At 40.2% G+C, this 21,763-nt stretch overlaps 1 protein-coding gene and 1 long non-coding RNA gene across 3 annotated transcripts in view; one reads left to right on the plus strand and one right to left on the minus strand.

Annotated features, from left to right (window-relative positions):
- The first annotated feature begins 4,177 nt into the window (after positions 1-4,177).
- LOC144263990 (uncharacterized) lies at positions 4,178-21,422 on the plus strand. Of its 2 annotated transcripts, none has more exons than XR_013345915.1 (6): positions 4,178-5,512; positions 8,926-9,064; positions 13,160-13,287; positions 13,931-13,979; positions 15,158-15,266; positions 21,193-21,422. It is a non-coding gene; the product is annotated as an uncharacterized LOC144263990 (long non-coding RNA). The 2 variants fall into 2 exon arrangements; XR_013345916.1 differs by having other exon boundaries at positions 9,015-9,064.
- SEC24D (SEC24 homolog D, COPII component) overlaps positions 16,786-21,763 on the minus strand; it is an 82,970-nt gene continuing 77,992 nt past the window's right edge. The window contains exons 19-22 of the mRNA XM_077815170.1: positions 21,369-21,548; positions 19,778-19,969; positions 17,841-17,930; positions 16,786-17,023 (exon numbers count right to left, since the gene is read on the minus strand). Of these exons, the coding sequence (XP_077671296.1) occupies positions 16,883-17,023; positions 17,841-17,930; positions 19,778-19,969; positions 21,369-21,548 (603 nt within the window). The 3' untranslated portion in view covers positions 16,786-16,882. The remainder of the gene's footprint in view (positions 17,024-17,840; positions 17,931-19,777; positions 19,970-21,368; positions 21,549-21,763) is intronic.

A 21,763-nucleotide genomic window follows, 5' to 3' on the forward strand; every position in this document is an offset into this window, starting at 1 on the left:
TTTTATTTAAATGTAGGTTTTATTCATTCTTCAATTTGCCTTTAAAGTTTTTATTTTGTTGGTTTTCTGCTTAGGCAATTCAGCTTTTCTTTATAAAGGAACAGAGGTTCCTATTGTGTTAATGGATGAAATCTCCATCATTTTTTTGCTTAATGGTTTTTAACACACACAACCTCCTCTCCCCCCCCCCCCCCGCTTTATAATTTAGACAGTTTACTGGACTCTGATTTTAGTAACTGTAAATGACAATTGGTGATGGGTGAATAAATCTCTCCACTATATACATTGTACTTCTACCTGTGTCACATCTGCAAAGCTGAGGAGTGACTCGAAGTAGAAGTTGGTTGAGTTGGGGTCCTTGAATCCTTGATTTTCTAGAATATCAGTAGCTCATTTGAACATCAGTGATGCTTGCAGCGGATTGCATCTGGAACAAGCCAGAATGCTTAATAGTTGTGGGCCACAACCTTTGACTATTGTACATGCTCAACATTACAGATGGCACCCTCATGCCACTGAAAACAACTTCTGTAAGGTGAGGAGGAAAGTGATATTAACCCAGTGCTTTCTTCCTCTGATTCTTCTTCCTCATACATGCCTTCTCTACAGTTGAAGAACAAGTATTCTGGCATAAAATATGAAATAATGAATCCTCCATACTGCACTCTAACCTAAAAATAACTCTTAAAGGAGAACTGAGATGTCTTGCTTTAGGTCAGAATGGCAGAGTTGGGAAAACTGTTTAAGATGGGAAAGCAACAAATGTCTGCTAATCGCTCCTAAGGCTTCAACTGCCTTTGGATGCACACTGCTCCCATTGATGCCAGTGAAAGTCCCATATACACATTGACAAACAAATTTGCTCCTTGTCAACTGATGTTGACTCTCAGGAAATACGGATTCTTGAATGTCATCCTGGCAGTTTTCTGTGCTTCAGAGGTATACTAGGGCTGTGTGCCCTGTCAGCACTGATGCAGAGAGACTGCGTCTCCATGTGACAAGATAGTACATTATCCATATTTGATCTATCCTTGACTGACAACATTAGTGCTTTGTGGTGATGACCTCTGTTCATGAGAAAGTGAAGCTATAACCTTTTCAGATAGGCTGTAAAAATGCCACCATTTGGTAACTTCTGATCACTATTGACCTGGGCCACACTTGCACTTGTATTCTGAAAGGAAAGGCTTTGTATCCCGTTACTAATGGCCATCCTGTCTCTTGATAGGAGCATTTTCACAGGAGAGGGGTGATGATTACACTTAGCCAATTATGGACATCAGGTGAGTCTTTTATCTAACATTTAGCTAATTCGAGCACTTCCCATTCTTGAAGACGGAACCAAACAGAACGTTCTCCATTTCAAATTTTGTCACATGCTTAATGCCACCTTTCTTATTTCTGCAGCATATTCTAGTATAGCTGCTTAGTTCTCGTCCTGTCTGTCTGTTCAGGAAGTTACTTATAAAGTGTGATCTTCAAAGTTCTATTTGTGCAGCAAGCAAAGGATTTGACAATGATATGGGCTAGCCTATTGGGACAGCTAAACATACTGCTTCAAAAGAATTTTAAAACTCAATCGACTAATTTTCTGTGTAAAACTAGCCATCTTGAGTCTTTTTTGCTCTCATATACTGTCACTTGTAATAAATTTGTTGAAATGTTAAATGTACTGTTAAATTGTTTGAAAAAATGGAAAATGTTTTCAGAATGTCTTTCCATGAAATAGTATACCATTAGCACTGCCTGGTTATGTATAACTTAGCATCCCTTGTAGGCCACGTATCTAACGCAATTCATGTATTTCTACAGTGATTGCTAGTGATCTTCCAAAGGTTTTAGTACTTGTGGAAACTTAGGATATGTCTTTTTGGTTCTTTATGTGAAGGTACTGGTGGATGTAGGATGTTTGTAGGAAGCCCTTAGTCATCATTTTGTGAATATTGTAAATTTTGTCAGTTTATGTTGATGGAAGTCAAGGAAATGCACCAATGAAAGAACGGTTTTGGCCAGTCACAGTGCAGGTGGTGAGAGAGTTCCATGGACCAGCCACAGTGCAGAGAGCTCTGTAGGCATGCCAGCTCTTTGAACTTTGACTAGGATTGGTTGGTTTTTCTCAGCCCTTATGTAGGAGTTGGAAGGCGTATTCTGTGACAATGGGGTTCTTGTCTCTCTCCATAGTTATATCATTATTATAAACAAGTATAACAGGAACCTCATGTACACAGTCAAGTGAAAACTTAAAAATCTAAAACTGCTGAAATAAGATTTAAGTTTGTGAAACAGACAATAGCACATTTAAAGAGAGATTGTATAGTCTGCCCCTAATACTTATTCCAATCCATTACGCACCTGGAACCTTTTATGTGCAGGGTACTACCTTACAGTAGGAACACCTGATCTCCAGTCTTGACCTTTTGGGGTTTATTTATTACTTTCCAGCTTTCAAAAAATCTCTAAAGTTTAGAAGCATTTTGGTTCTTTAACATCCAAACACTGTTAATGTATTCATATTCCTTGCAAGGGATTGGAGTCTGATCCTATCTTTAAGGTAACTTTGAATACACTTAGAATCATAGAATATTAGGGTTGGAAGGGACTCAGGAGGTCATCTAGTCCAACCCCCAATTTTTGCCCCAGATCCCAAATGGCCCACTCAAGGATTGAACTCTCAACCCTGGGTTTAGCAGGCCAATGCTCAAACCACTGAGCTATCCCTCCCCTCCACTTGAGAGGGTTAAATGGCATTCAATCCAACTGCAGTGAATATTTTTTTTTCCACTAGCAACCACATTGGATCCCAATGAAGAAATTTAATTCATCAAGATTCTTCCATTGGCTTTAGTGACCTTTAATTTCAAAGGATTAAATACAATGTTAGGAAAACTGTGGCTAGGGGATAGGAAATGTCCATTCATGATTGTATCAAGAACACTCTGAAAGTCTTCATTTTGTTATGGTACAAGCATCTGTCTGTCAGTTTTGTTCTTTTTTTGACCCATTATGATGTATTCTCGTAGGGGTAATTAGAGTAAATAAAAGCACTTAATAAATGACACCACCTATTTTTGTATGCAGTAACAACTGTTCACAAAAAAAAGAAAAAAGGTTTGTTTGTATGCTGAGAAACTGCACCAAATTTTAGCCAGGTAGGATATTCTAGTAAGGATCTGGAGTTTTAATTATAATCAAAAAGATGTAGAAGAGCCTATTAAAGATTGTTTAAAATGTCCAGAAAGTTACCTGGTATCTCTAAAGTATGAGTGGGCTTTTATTAGTCTGATTATTTTTGGTGGTAGGTGGTATTTTAGTGACACCTATAGTTAAGGTTGGCCAGCGTTTTCTATTGTACGATCTTGTTTGCAGTTACGTGTAACTTTGCCAGAGTTAAACTGTTATGGCTGAAAATTCCCATCTGCTTTGTTGAGAACCTCTCACAACTTCGTTCTGTGGAACAAGGACTTGAAATGTGTCCGGTTGGTCGTCCTGGTGTCAGGGTGGGATGTCCGTTTGCCCTTCTGTTACAGAAATGTTTGCATGTGGCCAAGTTATAGGCCTTTGAAAAATCTGTGTATGTTCAATAGAGACTTGTTAGAGTTTGACAGCTAAATTCTCTGATCATGCTCCAGCCCCTCACAGCTTCTACATGCCGACTGGAGTGTGCATGTGCCTTCCCCATAGAGTTATTGAACATGCTCCATCACAGGGCTGCAGCAGCTGAATAGGACTCTCTTTGCAATTGTCCTGCTGGAGGGAGAATGGAAACTTTTTTCCCTGTGCACTCAATGCCTTCCCTTCTGGGGGTGTGGTTAGTGAGGAGGAGGAGGAGTTGGCCTGATTGACTGTAGAAAAGTGAGGGGTGGAGGGCAGGCAGGGGTAGAAGCTGGCAAGGGGTAGAGCTGAGGAACAGGTGCTGGAAAGGGAAGAGTGACAGGAACAGAGGGGGATAGAAACAAAGGGGAGAAAACTGAGCTGGGGGGAGAATAGGAGTGGCAGGGACTGTAGCAGAGCAGGAGTCAGGCATGGGGGTGATGAGTAGAAGCCGGGAGGGATAGTCACAGGGGAAAATTGGGGAGTGGGGTGGGTAGGAGCAGAAAGGGAGAAGGAGGTGGAAGGAGAGGGATGGGGTGGAAGGGTCTGTAACCACCAAAGCACGCTCCCCTACAGGACCTGGAAAGGAATCCATTTTCCCTGAGTCTCAACATTCTTTGTCTAGCAAACAGGTGTGAAACCCACTATCGAAGTATGTTTCCATCCCACTCTAATGACAGGTACCCATGGTAGTAGGTAACTTCTGTACTACACGACACGTCCAACAAAGAAAGTAACAGAACACCACTAGCCATCACCTTCAGCCCCCAACTAAAACCTCTCCAACGCATCATCAAGGATCTACAACCTATCCTGAAGGACGACCCATCACTCTCACAGATCTTGGGAGACAGGCCAGTCCTTGCTTCCCAGACAGCCCCCCAACCTGAAGCAAATACTCACCAGCAACCACATACCATACAACAAAAACACTAACCCAGGAACCTATCCTTGCAACAAAGCCCATTGCCAACTGTGTCCACATATCTATTCACGGTACACCATCATAGGGCCTAATCACATCAGCCACACTATCAGAGGCTCATTCACCTGCGCATCTACCAATGTGATAATATGCTATCGTGTGCCAGCAATGCCCCTTTGCCATGTACATTGGCCAAACTGGACAGTCTCTACGTAAAAGAATAAATGGACACAAATCAGAGATCAAGAATTATAACATTCAAAAACCAGTCGGAGAACACATCAATCTCTTTAGTCACTCGATAACAGACCTAAAAGTGGCAATTCTTCAACAAAAAATCTTCAGAAACGGACTCCAACAAGAGTCTGCTGAATTGGAATTAATTTGCAAACTGGATACAATTAACTTAGGCTTGAATAAAGACTGGGAGTTGGATGGGTCATTCCACAAAGTAAAACTATTTCCCCATGTTTATTGCTTCCTCCCCACCCCCCACTGTTCCTCACACGTTCTTGTCAACTGCTGGAAATGGCCCACCTTGATTATCACTACAAAAGGTTCCCCCTGCCCCCCTCTCCTGCTGGTAATAGCTCACCTTACCTGATAACTCTCTTGTTACAGTCTGTATGGTAACACCCATTGTTTCGTGTTCTCTGTGTATATAAAATCTCCCCCGCTGTATTTTCCACTACATGCATCCGATGAAGTGAGCAGTAGCTCACGAAAGCTTATGCTCAAATAAATTTGTTAGTCTCTAAGGTGCCACAAGTACTCCTTTTCTTTTTGCGGATACAGGCTAACACGGCTGCTACTCTGAAATAGGTCAAAAGAGTTAACATACCTTTGTCACTGTCCAGCATTAAACAAAGTCTAGGGTTTGGTATACAGAGACCTCAGCCTACCAAGGCAAACCAACCATTACAAATCCTTCTAACTTTTTATTACAGATACAGAGGAGGAGGAAAAACAGTTAAAGCATCTGACGTGAAGTGTTAGGTAAGGCTTTCATTTTAACAACCTTGTCCCTTTTCCCTTTAGCTGGAGAGAATTATAAGGGTGGGGGGGAAAAACCTTGTCTGGCTGTCTCTTAGATAGTATTAAAGGTCATAATTTTCCTTTTGGGGAAAAGAGAAGTTGATTGAGATGGACAGGTACTGTTGCTGCTGTTAGACTGATCCCATTTCATTTCAGATGATGACTGGGGACTCAGCTTGAGCTGATAGGGATGGCTACATGTCATCTGAATCCCTGTGCTTGATCTGGTCAAGGCGTCCTTTAGTATTAGGATGAAGAAGGGAGACGGTGGGGGTGATAGCCATGATGGTGAAGCTCACTCCAGTAGCCTCTGTCTGTCCTTACCCTCCCGAAGTCTCTTCCTTTAAGGACCCACAAAGCAAATGGCAGATGGAATAGCTCACTTCCTCAATATTATGTCTACCAATTAGGCCTAATATCTGCCACACCAATTTTGGTTAACTATTTCTGGTTCCACATCTCCTGTTTTTAGTAAGCATAATTTTAAGCATAATTATTATCAATATGGCCTTTTTTGTTTGGGCTAATTTTGTCTGTCTGGTTCTCCTGTGCCTGTTTATAACATTATTGAAAGCAACTTAACTTACTTTCCATTACCATTTGGTATTATAGTTATTGTAACACCTTATGAACTTTGATATACTTTTTACAGTTGAGCTAACAATTAATGAAAATGTGTTGGCCCAGTAACCAGAACGCTATCCTTTTTTATGAACTAATTTTTCCTAGGATTGGATATTTGTTCATAAAATCATATTTATAAAGAAAAACCTTAACTATATAAAGGAAAATGGGCGGGGGGAGTACTTGGTTATATTTCAAGGTTTGCAAATTCCTTATCTCAAAACTGGCATTTACAAATCTTAGTTGATTACATATTAAACTTTCCAGATGATGTTAAAGCGAAGAACTTACAACTCACTTTATTTGTAGCTTAAACAAAACTTAAAATTGCAGCTGTTATATGTCTGTAGAATGTTTTAGAACAAACCAGCTTTTATCACGTCTTTGGCTGTATGCCCAGAATGGGCAAAGATGAAAAAAAACTCCCCCTTTTTTGCTGCTTACACAGTTAAAGTTGTACATTTATACAAACCATGAACATTTTATGCATTAGTAGTTAAACTTGCTCACTTGTAGCCCTGATGGCATTTTTTCCTCAAGTGTGTTGTTGCCTCCTTTAAAAAGAAGCAAAAAACTGTTCTTTCAGAACCACTTTTGCATTCATGAGTTATTTGCAACACCCAAAGTTGTCAAAAACAAAACTTAAAAAAAAAAAAAAAATCACCAAGTTCGGTGTTGAAAGAGCCCTCTGTTTTGGTGGTTTGAGATTTTTTTTACCATCAATGTGATAGCAGCCTTATATCAAGTTGGTATTTTGTTAACCAGGGGGGTTACCTAAGATGTTGTTTTAGGAAAGGTTTGCTTTAATGACTTGACTTTCAACAATTTAAAACACTATTTTTGCAACTTTTGCTTTTTCTTAAAAATACTTTTAAGTATTATTTACCACAACGCACCTCATCTCATAGGAGTCTGTGTGGTGAAGATAAATTCATTAATGGGTCATTAAGAATTTAGATACCATAGAACAGCCTATGAGGAAATTAATAACTTTGTATTCAGTGCAGGGCTTGGATGGTGTGTAATACATAAGACCTGGGGCCACACACACCATGAATGTTGAGGATAAAAAGAAACCCTGGATGATAATCCATTAATTGAACAGTGTTCATGCTGTGCACTTGAATGAGGCAGGAATCCTGGGGGGCCAGGGGACGAGTGCGATCCTGTAATTATAGATAGTCATAATGCGCATACACACAAGGGGGCCAAGTTTAGGTCTCACAGGCAACCTTAATTCTGGCACTGCCTAACTTCTGAGTGCTTGACTTTGCAGCCTTAAACGTCTGTTAATGTAGCGCTTGTGGGTGTTCAATGCTATATTAAAGAATAGTATCCACAGTTTTCACCTGGATATATGAGCATATATGGCTTTGTTCCATCAATTGGTGAACAACTGTAAAGTTTACCATAACCCAATACCCCGGTTCTGGGCCTACGTTGCCAGGGGCTGGTTGCCTTTTTGGTTCCCTTCTGGAGCAAGGTAAGGATTTTTTCCCTCCTCCCTTGGATACTGAGGTTCCAAGGCAATGTCAGGACAGTCTAATGTAAACTTTTTAAATAGACCCCTTTAGCCCAGTTTCTTTAAGATTTAGTGCATCTGGTCAAGTGTTATTAATCTCTCCTCATGCAGCAGCCATTCCACGATTAGGGGTATGGAACGGCTGCCATAAGAGAAGAGATTATTAAGACTGGGACTTTTTAGCTTGGAAAAGAGACGACTAAGGGGGGATATGGTAGAGGTCTATAAAATCATGACTGGTGTGGAGAAAGTAAATAAGGAAGTGTTATTTACTCCTTCTCATAACACAAGAACTAGGGGACACCAAATGAAATTAGTAGGCAGTAGGTTTAAAACAAACAAAAGGAAGTATTTTTTCATGATGCACAGTCAACCTGTGGAACTCCTTGCCAGAGGATGTTGTGAAGGCCAAGACTATAACAGGGTTAGAACTAGATAAGTTCATGGAGGATTGGTCCATCAATGGTTGTTCGCCAGGATGGACAGGGATGGTGTCCCTAACCTCTGTTTGTCAGAAGCTGGGAATGGGTGACAAGGGATGGATCACTTGATAATTACCTGTTCTGTTCATTCCTTCTGGGCACCTGGCATTGGCCCCTCTTGGAAGCCAAAATACTAGGCTAGATGGACCTTTGGTCTGACCCAGTTTGGCCATTCTAATGTATGTAAGGGACTGTGTGGCCAAGGCCTGTTCTATGCTATATCCTAGACTTTTCTCCAGCTCTGGAAAGTTCATTAGGAGGTAGAAACAAGAGCTCCTTAGCATTCAGATTTATGCCACTTCAATCACCGGGGACCTTCCTAAATGGGCATCTGTCCTTAATTCATACATTGGGTATGCAGAGGCCTCTTAAAAATCTTATTTTTGACTTCAGCTGTCTTGGGTTGCTGATCTGACCATTAACTACAGTCTCTTTAGGGGTGGGGTTTTGTTTACCCCAGCAGTCTATCCCAGCTCAGCACTGCTTTGCTTTCTTCATCCATTTTGCTGAGAAAACTAGTGTGCTACTTGACAGGACTCAGGTTCTTTCTACAGTGGAAGCGGTACTGTGAAAGATACAGGTGAGTTAAAAGCATAGGTGTGACTTGGATGGTTCTAGTGCTTTGAAAACCACTTTTGACTTGCTGATAAAGCCATGCTATAGTAGATTAACATTGGTTATAGGGGGGTTAGTCCATAGCATCTTTTGATCACAACTTATGGGGTTTCATTTTTTTTCTTACGCAGGAGAAAAATCCACAGCTTAGCAAAATAAACCTTCTGTCAAAGGTTTCTTCCATGTTTTGTTTCACATTAAAAACTTCATTTGTCTTTAGTGGTCGTATGCTTGCTTGACAGAAGAATGTTTTGACCATCAAGTTTAAAGGTAAGTAAATCTTATACTTATCTACTACTATGTCAACATTATAATTCTGTAATTATTTTGTATTTATTAGGATGGGGAAGTGTTATATACAAAGGAAAACTTCTTCCCAATAATTCAGTTGCTCCACAGCTGTCTTTTTTCATTCCACCTTTTTGTCCACTTTCATTAGTTACGATGTGCATAAATGTTTGCTCTGAAAATGTTTCCGTTGGTGAGAAGGTCCATAAAAATATGGCTGATGGAAAGTGTCTGGCTAGCACAGCATATGTAATAAGATGAGGAAGAGTTTATTCTCCATCATTCCTTCCATTGTCAACAAGTCTTTCCCACATGGGTGTGGAGGGCGGGAGACAAGTATAGACATGTATGCTCTGTGATGAAACATGAAATGTTTTTTCTTATACATTCTTTAATGAAAGCCTCGAATACCCATATAATGCTGTTGCTTCTGATAGAAGAATTCCACTTGAATTCTGAATAATGTTTCGCATTAATTAAAACACTTTACAAATATTAATTGAATTGGTACTGCAGGCACAGAAAACAAGGTATTCAGAATGTTTTTGGCAGTGGTTAGCATACTCAAGCTTCATTTCCTGAGAAGTATTGTAACCAGTACACTGGCTGCTTTTATGAACACCAAATTGTGGCACAGACAAGTTTAGCTGCAGCATCTGTGTGTCTTCCTTTGGGCTTGAACCTGCAGGATGCTGAGCAATCAGCCACCTGCTTAATCTGAAGTACATGAACAGTCCCATTGACTCCAATGGAATTGTGTATGTGGTTAAGTGCTTTGCTGGATCAGGGCCAGAGCGTTGAATATCTTGCCAGATCAAGTCCTGTATCAGCATCACATCCTTATCTTGCACAGTAAGAGACAGTGATGAAAGGTGTATTACTGGTCCAATGAGAGCCCCGCCTTATTTTGAAACATATTGTGAAACATTGCTTCCTGTCCTCATCCACCAAACATACTCTTTCTCCTCCTTCGCAGCTTCTCTTCAAGCAATCTCACCTCCCTCTTCTACTTATAAATAATCCCCCACCTTTCCTTCTACGAGCTGTTAACCAGTCTTGTTTTGTTTAGATTCTAAACTTATTTGGGGATCAGAACATGTCTTACTCTATTTGTAAAAGGGTATGTAGTCTTAGTGCTATGTAAATTATTTTAAACTTAGGCCTGGTCTGTACAGTTTTTGTACCGGTATTAACTGTTGGGTGTGGGGCTTTTTTTTACTGATATAGTTATGTATCCACCATAGAGGTTGTACTGGTAAAAAGGTACATTGGTATATCCCCTTATTCCCCTTACCCTGTAAAAAAATAAGCTATACCGATATAAGCACTTTTAAATCAATACAACTATGTCCACACTCAGGGGTATTGTACTACTTTACCTATACTTGTGCAGTTAAAGCAGTACAACTTCTGTCTGTAGACAAGGGCTGAGAGGTGACTGAGGCCTGATCTACACTACACAGTTAGGTCGACGTAAGGCAGCTTACATCGACCTAATTGTCCGTGTCTACAGTACAGCCTTGCTCCTGCTGATGTAAGTGCCTTACTACTAGACCTCCAAAAGAGGTGTAGGTCTTATGTCAGTGTAGTTAAGATGATAGTGTCTGTGTAGACACTGTGCTACTTGGGCTGTTGGCTGTCTTGCCAATCTCACAGCAGGAGCTGTGAGATTGACAAGAAAGCCTAGCAGTTAGAGCCCAGCTGCCCCCTCTTCCCTGGAGAGCCAGGCAGCTGGACCCTGCTCCTGGTTGGGAGCAGTGAAGAGAAGCCCAGGCAGCTTCCCTCCCCCTCACTCTCTTGCTCCCAGCTGGGAACCTTGGCTGTCTTGTCAATTTCATGGCTCTGGCCTGAAGCTGTGAAACTGACAAGGCTGCATGGCTCCTGGCAGGGGCAGCGGGCTGGGAGCCTGTGGAGAGCCAGGCTCCTGGCAGGTAGCTGCCAGTGGAGCTGAGACACCGGGCTCTCAGCTCCCCACACTGTCCCTATTAGGTCAGTGTAAGTGCTCCTAGTGAGGATGCACACCACTGATCCAAGGACAGTGTGTGGACATGCACCACTGCAGCAATTACTCTTCTTATTTAAAATGTATTTCTTCTTCTTTTCTATTTTGCTCTGTCAAATCTTAAGTCATTTTAAGATGAAGATTTGTCTGTTCTCTCTTTACTTTCCAAAGGAGCCAGAACCCAGCTCTTGAAGTCCCGCACAGAAATGATACTCTCATGGGCAAAAAAGTGGATCCCGTCCTGCTTCTCTTGAACTCACTTGCAAACCTCCCACTGCCTTTCAATAAGAGAAGCAGGCTATGGCTACATTTGCCTTTGCAAATATTTTATTTTTCGAACGATTGTTGCACGAGTGCAAACAAGATTATAGCCCCTAATGTCAAGTAAAAAGCTCTCTAGAATTTGCTTTTATTAGACAATAATTGCGGCTCCTTCATGCACTGAATTATAGCTTTGTAGCTGCTGTTGTGCTGGTGATGGTGGCAGGCCAGACAGAGAGACCCAGGTTTCACTGAACTGCCATTTCAGACTAATTCACAGAAGCTGGTGGCTTTATCTATATAAAACCTAAACAATTTATGTATTAGCCATCTGAAATATCCCTGGGGCAAATGAGTTCCCAATATTTAACTTTTTTTTTTTTTAAAAAAATCAAGATTTGACTTGGGGAAAATGTGAAGCTTTGTCTAAGTGAGTAGTTATTGTGCTAAAAGCAGTTGCATGGAACTTGTCAATGTGTTAATTAGGATAGACTAGGTTATGTGCCTTTTTGTTTCATAAATAGAGAAGTGTTTGAATGAAATAGCCCTGTGTACAGCCTTTTAGTAGCTTTCATTAAGGTAAAACAAACAAAATGTCTTGTCTGGAGAGCAATTCTATATAAAGTAATAAAACCTATACTTGAAAAGTGATTCTTGAAATTGTAAGGCAGCTAAGGAAACTGTTTCTCTTTTTTATAAATAGTTTAACGTTGGCTTATATTGTGAGCTTTGCACAGTAAATTAGTCAGTAACACCACCTAGTGGAATAGAAATGAAACTTCAGTTATACTTCTATATTAACAAAAAGAAAAGGAGTACTTGTGGCACCTTCAAGACTGACCAGTCCTCTAAGGTGCCACAAGTCCTCCTTTTCTTTTTGCGAATACAGACCAACATGGCTGCTACTCTGAAACTTCTATATTACTTTTGAGTTGTCCTCACCTTTACAGATTACTTTGGTGCATTAAGTGGCACCAAATTGTCAAAATAAGATTGGGAGCATATTATGCTAGATGCTGCAAACAGCTCCTGTGTCAAAGTTTATTCAATCTGCATAGACCAAAAAAAAAAGGGGGGGGGGTAGTAAGGGCTGAGGCAAAGGTATAGCGACTTTCCCAATGTCACATAGCAAAGCGAGTATTAGAACAATGTTACTGTTCTGTTCCACATGTGTGATACTTATATTGTATATGCACAGCATGAGGATTTACTACCTTAGTCTAGTTACAGAGACTATAAATGAGAGCACTTTATAAATGAAGGTTACATTTCACAGCTGCCTCTCTCTCTCTAGGCCTTTTGGCAGAGACAAATCATCCTTAATGATACTATATGAAGATCTGAGCCCATTTAACAGTACGTGTAGTGGATTTATTCTAGGGTCGTGCCCCATTAGCCATTGCTCTGTCTCAGTTCAGCTGGTTGACTAGTTTATAGCTAAAACCGGAACACACAGAATTTGACACTATTCTTAGCCACAGACACTACTAGAAATAAACACTTTGGAGATGTGGGGGTTTCAATCTTAACATAGGACAGAAGGATTCTCAAACTTGTTTTCATATGGTGAACCATCCTAAAAGATAGGAATTGGGCTTGTACTCTTTTTTTATATAAAAAACTAAACAAATTTGCTGGTCGTCTTTAAACTCAGGTCTTGTTCAGTCTGAAATACTCTTTTGGGACCACAGAACTAGTGAAATGATATCACAGAGGATGAAAGCTAAGCAAATAAGATGGGAAGAGGGTAATCAATGTTTACATTTGTTAGTTCCAGTTTTTGAATTAAATAGATGTTCTCTCTCTGTACACAGCATCTAATGACGACTTGGGCTAAAGGACTCATTCAGTATCCCACCATCTTCAGTTAAAGTGAGATCTCTCAATATACTGAAGCTGTCCTGCAGCAAAGCCTGGAAAGACTAGACTTGATATGTCCAAGGTAAGTGTGTGGGTTCTCCCCCTCCTGCTTGAGATAAAATACCTTCAGGCTGCCTTTTACACAAAGGAGTTTTTTAAAAAGTCTACAACACTAACACTTCAAAAAATCCTTGTGGGTCCTCTTTAATAGAGAGAGAACTGTGTAGCCCAGCTCCCCTAATCTGCCTGAGCTACCCACAGCAATTTTTTATTAGGAAAATAATGCATTTTGAGCTGCCTTCATGCAGTTTAGCAGCTAAGAACAAGGAGACTCAGCAATCCACCATCAACTGGTCTGCAACTGCCTGTGTTAATATAGTATACGGTGAATTCATGGCGGAGCTGAGGGCCTTGTTCACCATTCTGTGATGGTGACTGACTTCAGTAAAATGAACTTTTTAAAAGCCAGGTGGTATTTGAAGATACTACTTCTAATAGAGGGTGACTGATCTCTTCCAAATGTATTACTGATATCGTATATGTACAGCATCTGGATTTACTATCTCAGACTAGTAGAGACCATAAATAACTTTCTCCATTTATAAAGTGCTCTTTCATCTTAAAGCTGCCTCTCTTGTTCAAGGCCTTTTAGCAGAGGCAGGCCATCCCTAATATTATATGAACATCTTAGTCCTTGTGACAGTTTTTTCTTCCTCTGTCTGCAGACAGCCTGAAATCATGGACCTGAGGAGTGAACCAGCATCATCTGTCTATGTAAGTATATGGCTCTTGTTACTGTAATATCTATGGGTCTCTTGACACATCTGCTGAAATGGGAGAAACCTGAAGTGTAAGTGACAGGTCATAAGAAGTCTGTGGCTGAGCCAGGAATTGAACCAAGCTCTTCTGACTCCTCCTCCAATCCTATAGCCACTAAACGGCCCCCTACATCCTTTACAGTGGCAAATTCATCCCTACATGACAACCAGGATCTGCTATACTTTGGTGCTGCTAGAAATAAAGTTCAAATGCTACCCCATAAATAATTCTGCCTAGTGTAAGCATTTGCAAAGTCTGGAAACTACTGTTGCCAGAATGTGTGAGAAGGCAATAAAATCCTAAAGTGAAATAAGTTTATAGTTCCAAATGTTAGTGATTTGCCTAGTTTTCCTGATACCCACTTAAGTCTGTTTCTACTAACTTCAATGGGAGCAATATTAGACCACAGCTTGAGTGCCTTTGCAATTTCTGCAGTGCAGTATAAAGTGCTATACAGCACCATGAATGGAGGCTGACAGTAGTTTTCAGTCACTGCTTCCCTAGAACTGGTACCAGAGATGACTCATCGCAACCAAATTCCCAGATGTCTTTACAAAACTCTTCCATACTTGAAACTAATAACCAGTGACAGTGAGCCCAGTTTAGTTCCCTCTCCCATCACACCTAAAGTCCAGTTCAGGTACTGGCAAACAAAAACTTCTACAGCTCCAGTCCCTTGTACTGTCAATAGCTATATTAGTTGGTATGAGACAGTTTGCACACTGCCAGTTGAACAAAGCCCCTTAAGTGTGTTTTCAGTTCACACGCTGAAGACACCTAGCCTCTTACACGGTGATGTACCAAATCTGCAACTGAGCATATGACAACAAATGAACATTCACACACACAGTAATGATATTTAATGAACATTTGTTTACATTTTTTAAAAAGTTGCTGGTGTAATTCATAATATATGCTGACTTGGAATGGCAACAAATCTTTCTCCTCCAAATTCCCATCTATCTTGGTGAAGAAATATCAGCTCAAGTTCCCAGTTGAATTTAGTTTAGTGTCCTTTTGTAGTACTCCCACTTGATCAAGAGAGCTTTGAACTCTTTACAACCACTTTACATGATCTTCTAATTCACTTGATGTGCTAAAACATTTCTTAAAAGGCACATAATTTTTTGCAGGCTTCTGAAGTCTCTCCTCTACACTTTGAAGGCTATTTGCTTTCCTTTCACTGTGTTTGGAAAGAAAGAGTTCCAAAATTCTCATATGTTGTCAAGACAAGCTCTGAAGGTGAGATTTATCATCATGTTCTCATCTTGTGTGAATGCAAACAGTTTAGATAGTTTCCTTATATCAATCAACAGAACTCTTAAAGCAAACTGCCTTTTAATCTTCCAAACGCTGCCTTTAATATCAATATTAATATATCAGTCAGTGATCTAGCTTTTTTTAAAGCAATAACTGTCTTAATATATTTGAGTTAGATGGTCACAGAAATACACAACTAATATGTAAATAAATTATGTTGCTTCCATCCTATGTGACCTTTGGTTAAAACAAGTGCTAACCGTTCTTGGAGTTTCAGAAAAGAAAAATTTGCAACACTACTCTGGTCTGAATATTTGTCTAAGTTAAAAGCTATGTATATTCCAGTTGGTAAATAACCTAATTCAGTATAGTTAGATTACAATCTTTAACAGTTAAGGTTTCAGACCTAGAAACTTTTTTTATAGACCAACACTAGTGTGTTGAAGACACACTAGTAAATGACTTGCTTTATATTAACTACAGATAAGTACAACAAAAGTTACCCTGGATTTGGTGGGTACACTTATTACTACCCTACCCTTCCCTTCTTTCACTGTAGTTGCTATGGGCCAAGTTCTGTATCTCCTGAGCATGATGAGAAGCCAAAGAGACCAGCTGTAGGTAGACTTCTTGCTTCTGTATCCTTGATTATCCGCACATGGATGTAGACCATTGCACCCTGCCTCACTTACATACAGAGCCAGTTCATTTCCACAAGACTTGAGTCATGACCCTGTGTAATTTTTAAAGCCTTCCCTGTTCAACAGCAAGGATGTCATGTGCAAAGTTAGCCTAGCTCCCCATTACTATTGCACTCCCATGGTAAACATGCTTATAGCTCTGCAACTGGTTAAACAGAAGTAGTTCAGAGTGTGACACTTTTCTTTAATAGCACCATGATTTGTGAGATTGAGATGGGTGCTTTTCTTGAGATTAACCAGCTGCCTGAACAACATGCTTCATTGTGGTACATGTAGAAAGTAAGCCAAAATTAGCCCTCGATAGTTTGCCTCTGTAGAGTAAATATTTGTATTTGTCAGGGAAAGAATTACTTTGCTGTGTGCTTCATGAGGGACCATATAGATGATCCCAACTGCTCAACACAATATATGGTGACAACCAGAAAAGGAACAGGGCCCCATGGAAGCCCACTTGAACAATGTTATTGCAAACTGGATATTTAACTGTTTGCCCTCACTTGCAAATTTTTCCATGTTTAAGAGACCTGATTAAATATCAAAATGTAAAACTAGTTTTTTCCTCAATTATAGTACACTTTATATGAAAAAACCCAGAGTAGATAACTGAGGACATGGGAATGTTCTGTGAATTATATTCAGGAAATATGCTTTCATCTGTCAATTAGAAACAGACACTCTTTAAAGCCCCTCCCAAAAGATTTATACCTGAGTGCAGAATTTCCTACATATTAATAGGTAAACTAGATACTCTGAAAATAAGCGCTAATATGTGAAGTTAGAAACTGTACAAAAATAGCATAGGAAAAGCTTAGTTAAGCACCATTTGGAGTTAGTCACCAAATGGAAGGTCTCTCATACTTCATCAGATATTCCTTGCATTGGTATGTCAAGCTTCCTTTAGTTGAGCAACTGACAGATCTCTTTATGGACACAGCATAGGAAATCGACATAAGAAGCTCCTCCGTAAAGACTTTTGTCTTCCACCAGGTATTGCCGGAAAAGCATTTCTGCCTGTTCCCGTTGCTTTGCTATTAGCAGCTGGAATGAGAAATACTGATTATTCAGGATACAGCAAGGGTTTGCTTTGCTTTATACGCAAATTAGCTGAGCACTGCCAAGTATACTACTTCACTTCCACAGGGTGGGTAACTCATGGAAACTGATCTAGCTAGCTAAAAATAGCAGTGAGGACATAGCAGCACAAGCACATATGGGAGCCCATACTGCTACATCTTCCCTGCTTTTGTGAGCTAGCTAGATCAGATGGTTACATCTGTACTGTGTCTATGCTGAAGCTCATGTAGACGTACCCATGCTAACAAAGCAGAACCCTCATGGTGACTAGCTGTCTGGGTATGACAGTACTGCAGATACTCTGGGTGCATGTGTAAATATTTTGGAACAGCTTAAGCACCTGTCTTTGAAAATCTTGCCCTAAATAATCAGCATGTGTTCAATTCAAAAGCAAGCCCCTGATAAACCACCCCCCTGATTTAATTACTGCATGTGAACTGTGCTATGTGCCTTAAAGCTTTTAGTACATTTGCCTTACTTTGCTCCTATTTAAATTAATAGTAAAACTGCCAGGGACTTCAGGGGAAGCAGAGTTAACCCAGCCCTTTGGGAGATAGCTACAATTTCTCATCCAACAAGAAAAAAAAGCTGAATAGGGGTAGGTCTTTCCACTGATACAGAACCTGCTGACGTCAAAACCCCATGCAGCAATAAGGGTTTCTGAACAGGGGTCCCTTTGCTACAAATTTCCAGTCAAAGCCAGCATTGCACAAATATTCTTTAGGACAAGAGGAATTAGTTTTTTGAAGTAAAATAAAGTCATTCTCATTTTCTCTCCTACCTTCATGGAGTAAGGTCTGTTGCTCTGGATGTAATCCATTATTGATCTGAGCTTCTTAGAATAGAGGTTGTCCACTTCAGGGAGTAGTGTCTAATAACAGAAGTAAGAGGTGATGAAATGGTTACATGGCTATACACACCTACCACTAGTAGAGTCAATGCTAACATTAGTGACTAAACACTGAGGGCTGTGTAGAAGAGGCTGTCCAAGACCGCACAAAATTATACTGGCAGATTGTGAAAGGTGTAACCAGTTCCCATTTCAAACAGGAAGATGTACCAATGGCCAGATATAAACAGATGAATAACTGTATGCCTTCAATGAAATATCAGTTTTCCAATGGGAAAACCAACAGGAGGGTTACTTAATACCCAATCCATAGCAGTTACATGAAAAAGAAAAATGACATTCAAAGTTGAACATAGTGTTGTCACAAGAGGGAAGAAGTTCAGAGCTAAGGTTTTTCCACTGTTGCCTTAACTCTGCCTCACTATGCTTAATCAATATGCTAGGGTTTTTTGGTGCAGGCAATTTCAAAAATAATTCCATCCACTATATGGATCTATTACCATCCATCAGAATGAAAGGGAAATGTACTCTCTATTATCACCATGAACAAACATATAGAATTTTTTTTCAGGGTAAAGTCATGCAGAAGTTGAGGTTTGGAGCAGAGCTTTCTACCACTAAACACCAGTAGTAAAATTGCGCAAGCACAGCAGGTGCCGTAGTGATGCAATGACCACTTTGCCCTGTGGCTCCTGGAAGGACCTGCACCAGCTCTGAAGTGATTTCTGCAAAAGAGGTTTTGGGGGGATGCCTGGAAGAGGGCCCACTAGATCTGAATTTATGCAGCAGCAGTGTGGTGGAATGGCAGTCACTCCCCAGGCAGTAGCCCACTTGCTAAAATCCATGCTCCTGCCCCGCCATCACAATCTCCACAAAAGGGAAAAAACGACCCCATGCTAGACAGACAAATAATTGGGCTTTGTGGAAAATTCTGAAGCTGATTTGTGGTACCTTTTCTCCAGTAACACTGTGCAAAGCAGTTGGACTGTGAACTAGTACTTGAAGTTGCAGATTTGTGTTGACCCTTGCAAATCTAGCATTGTGTGTTATAGTGTCCTCATAAGGCAACTTAAAGGCTAAGCTGGCTTAACTACTCATTACTAATATGATTATGAATTTGGGGGCAGATCCTTAGCTGAGTTGAGAGGGTAGTGAAAGAAAGTGGTCTTCTGTGCTCCTTTGATCACGGTGTGTTGAGTTGGTCACAGTCATCCAGCAGTTTAAAGAAGCCTAAATGGTGCTCTAACCTGCATTGGCTGCCAAGGGCTAGTCACGAGGGGCTATTACAGCTGTCGGGGATCAGTGGGGCACAAGGGAGCCCTTTGCCCAGCCGCACCCCCATGCTAGTACCCCTGGGGGGCGGGGTTAGTAATGTAGGAGCTACTCTGGCTGGACTACATCATCCAAGGCGTCGTTATGTAAGGGGATCCTCTGGGGAATAGATCTGCCTAGTTTAGGGCCACTGGGTGCCCATAAGACAATGCAATCCAAAGCAGCTGAATTAGAGCCTTAATCACTGATTTGGTTAGAAATCAATTAAGACCATTTCATCAAATGTATTAATTATTCAGAAGTATTTGCTCATTTTCAGCCCTTTGTGAACTGTCCAGTGGCTGCTATTCCTGTTGGATTGCTGGTCACCTAAATCACATAGTATTGTCTCTGTGCCCTCAATGGGTGACCAGCACAGAAAGAGAGACTCTTAAACTACCTACGCTCTTCTTTCAATCCAAAGTTATGACCTTAGTGGTGTAACTATTGGACCACTTATTTATTTGGAAATTAAATTTCCCAACAGAATGGCTTCCCATTTATATAGAAATCACATTTTCTGCAGCCCAGTCCCCACTCCCCCACAATATACTCACAGCCTCTGTGCTGATATGTGCAAAGGATGGCACATTAAAGATCCCTTGAATAAGCTCTGGTGGGGCGCTGACTCCCAGCCACAAGAACATATTTAGCCCATTTGCCAAGAAGAATACCCCTCCTTCAGACAGACGTTCCTCTGAGCAACGGACAGCAGTGGGGAAAGCATCACTCTTTATATCCATAGTGTGCTGCAGGACAAAGGGGAAAAAGTAGTGAATTCAGTTAGTCTTTTTTTCTTTAGTGTAGCTGAATGTCATATAAAGAACCGTCAAGTTCTATTGCTAATGGGGAGTTACACTCTGAAAAAGTAACTAGGTAAAAATGGCATTTTAGGGTCATAACACATTTATTACATCTCAATTAGTAAGTTTTTGAAGTCAGGCTGTGTTCTTTCTAGCTCACACATCACCTCCCATGAGATTCTGCAGGCCAAAGGGTTTGCTAAATTATACCTGTACCACACTGATGCACCTTAGTGTAACTGACTGTCTAAACAGAGACAATTGGGTTGCACAGTTCTGACTGGAATTTAGTTAACAATCCTGTGAATGATCTGAAAGCAAGGAAAGAACCCAGCTCACTCTCTCATAGCTGTACTGCCTCTGCAGGGCTGACAGTGGTAAAAACTTACTGTTATCACTGATGCAAGCAGGCACTACTTTGAATACGCACAGGGAGTGAATCTGCTGGGTAAGAAGTTACCTTTTTTAATACAGCCACTTTTCAGAGTAGAGCTACCCTTTACATAAACATAATCTAGTCAATTTCAGTTTAGAAGCTGTACTACCTACCCCTGAATCTCCTGCCTATTCTTATTGTTTTGAAATGCATCTTTAAAAAGAGATTCTCTCCTCGTGCTGTTTGAAGGACACAAAAGGGGAACAGTGACTGACTTTCTATTGAGGTGACACAGTGAAACTGATTATACAAAGTGCTTTCAGATTCACGAAGTGAACAAAGTGAAAAGAGAGAAAAAACTTCTTATAAATTGTTACTTGTAGTTATTTTCTATTAAGCTACTGAGCTACCCTTAATAATAATTCTTTCTGAAAGACAGAACTACCTGTCCTGTGCATAAGTGGAACGATAGTCATCTTTCACTACCCCTAATTCAGGATTTTTTTAAAATTCCAATAAAGCTGTTAATCAACAATGTAAGCATCCTTTAATACTGACATTTAGAAGAAACAAACAGCATGAAGGAAACTATCTATTGAGGTTATTATCACACTATTGAGCAGAGTAAGAGCATCTACTCTTTAGCAAACTATCTAAACATTTGGGTCAAAGTGACTGTATCCGTGCATATACAGACAGCTATAAACTGCTGTCTCACTGTCCTCAGTGCCATGTAGTTATTTCTTCTGGTCAGTAACTTTCTCAAGTCATTTTCATCTGATTGAAATTTCAGACAATCTGCTTGATCAGCGGAAGACTACACAAAAGCAAGAAAGTACCTCTACAACATGGAATCACTCAATATATAAAGAACCTTCCACATGTCTGAGCCACTTATCACTTCTACTGAAAAACCTGTAAAAATAGCCTTTCCCCACTAGAAAAGATTCACTGCTAATGTATACTTACAATTGGCAGAAGCTGTGGATAGAAAAACAACTGGGTGTCAGCAACATCCATAGACATGACCAACTGCCTATGATAAGCTCTTTCATCAGTTGGAATTTCCGGTCTGCCAACTAGCACGCAACTTTTTAATAAACAATTAATATAAACCGGTAGCACCTTCATCGCATCAGGAAGGATAAGCTGAAAGACAAAGTTCTTGTTATTTAATATACTCAGTCTACTATTGGATTTATAAACTGCTTCTAAATATACTATCTTACCATTTATTTTTAAGATATGTCAATTATGAAATATATTTGGAATCGTTAATTAAGCACTAATAAAATGCAGGAGAAGTTACTTCAGCTCTCTACCCCAACCCAATTTTCTAAGTGAAGGATGTAGAACAATATTAC

The sequence above is a fragment of the Eretmochelys imbricata genome, chromosome 4 (genome assembly GCF_965152235.1).
Source record: "Eretmochelys imbricata isolate rEreImb1 chromosome 4, rEreImb1.hap1, whole genome shotgun sequence".
Classification (NCBI taxonomy): domain Eukaryota; kingdom Metazoa; phylum Chordata; order Testudines; family Cheloniidae; genus Eretmochelys; species Eretmochelys imbricata.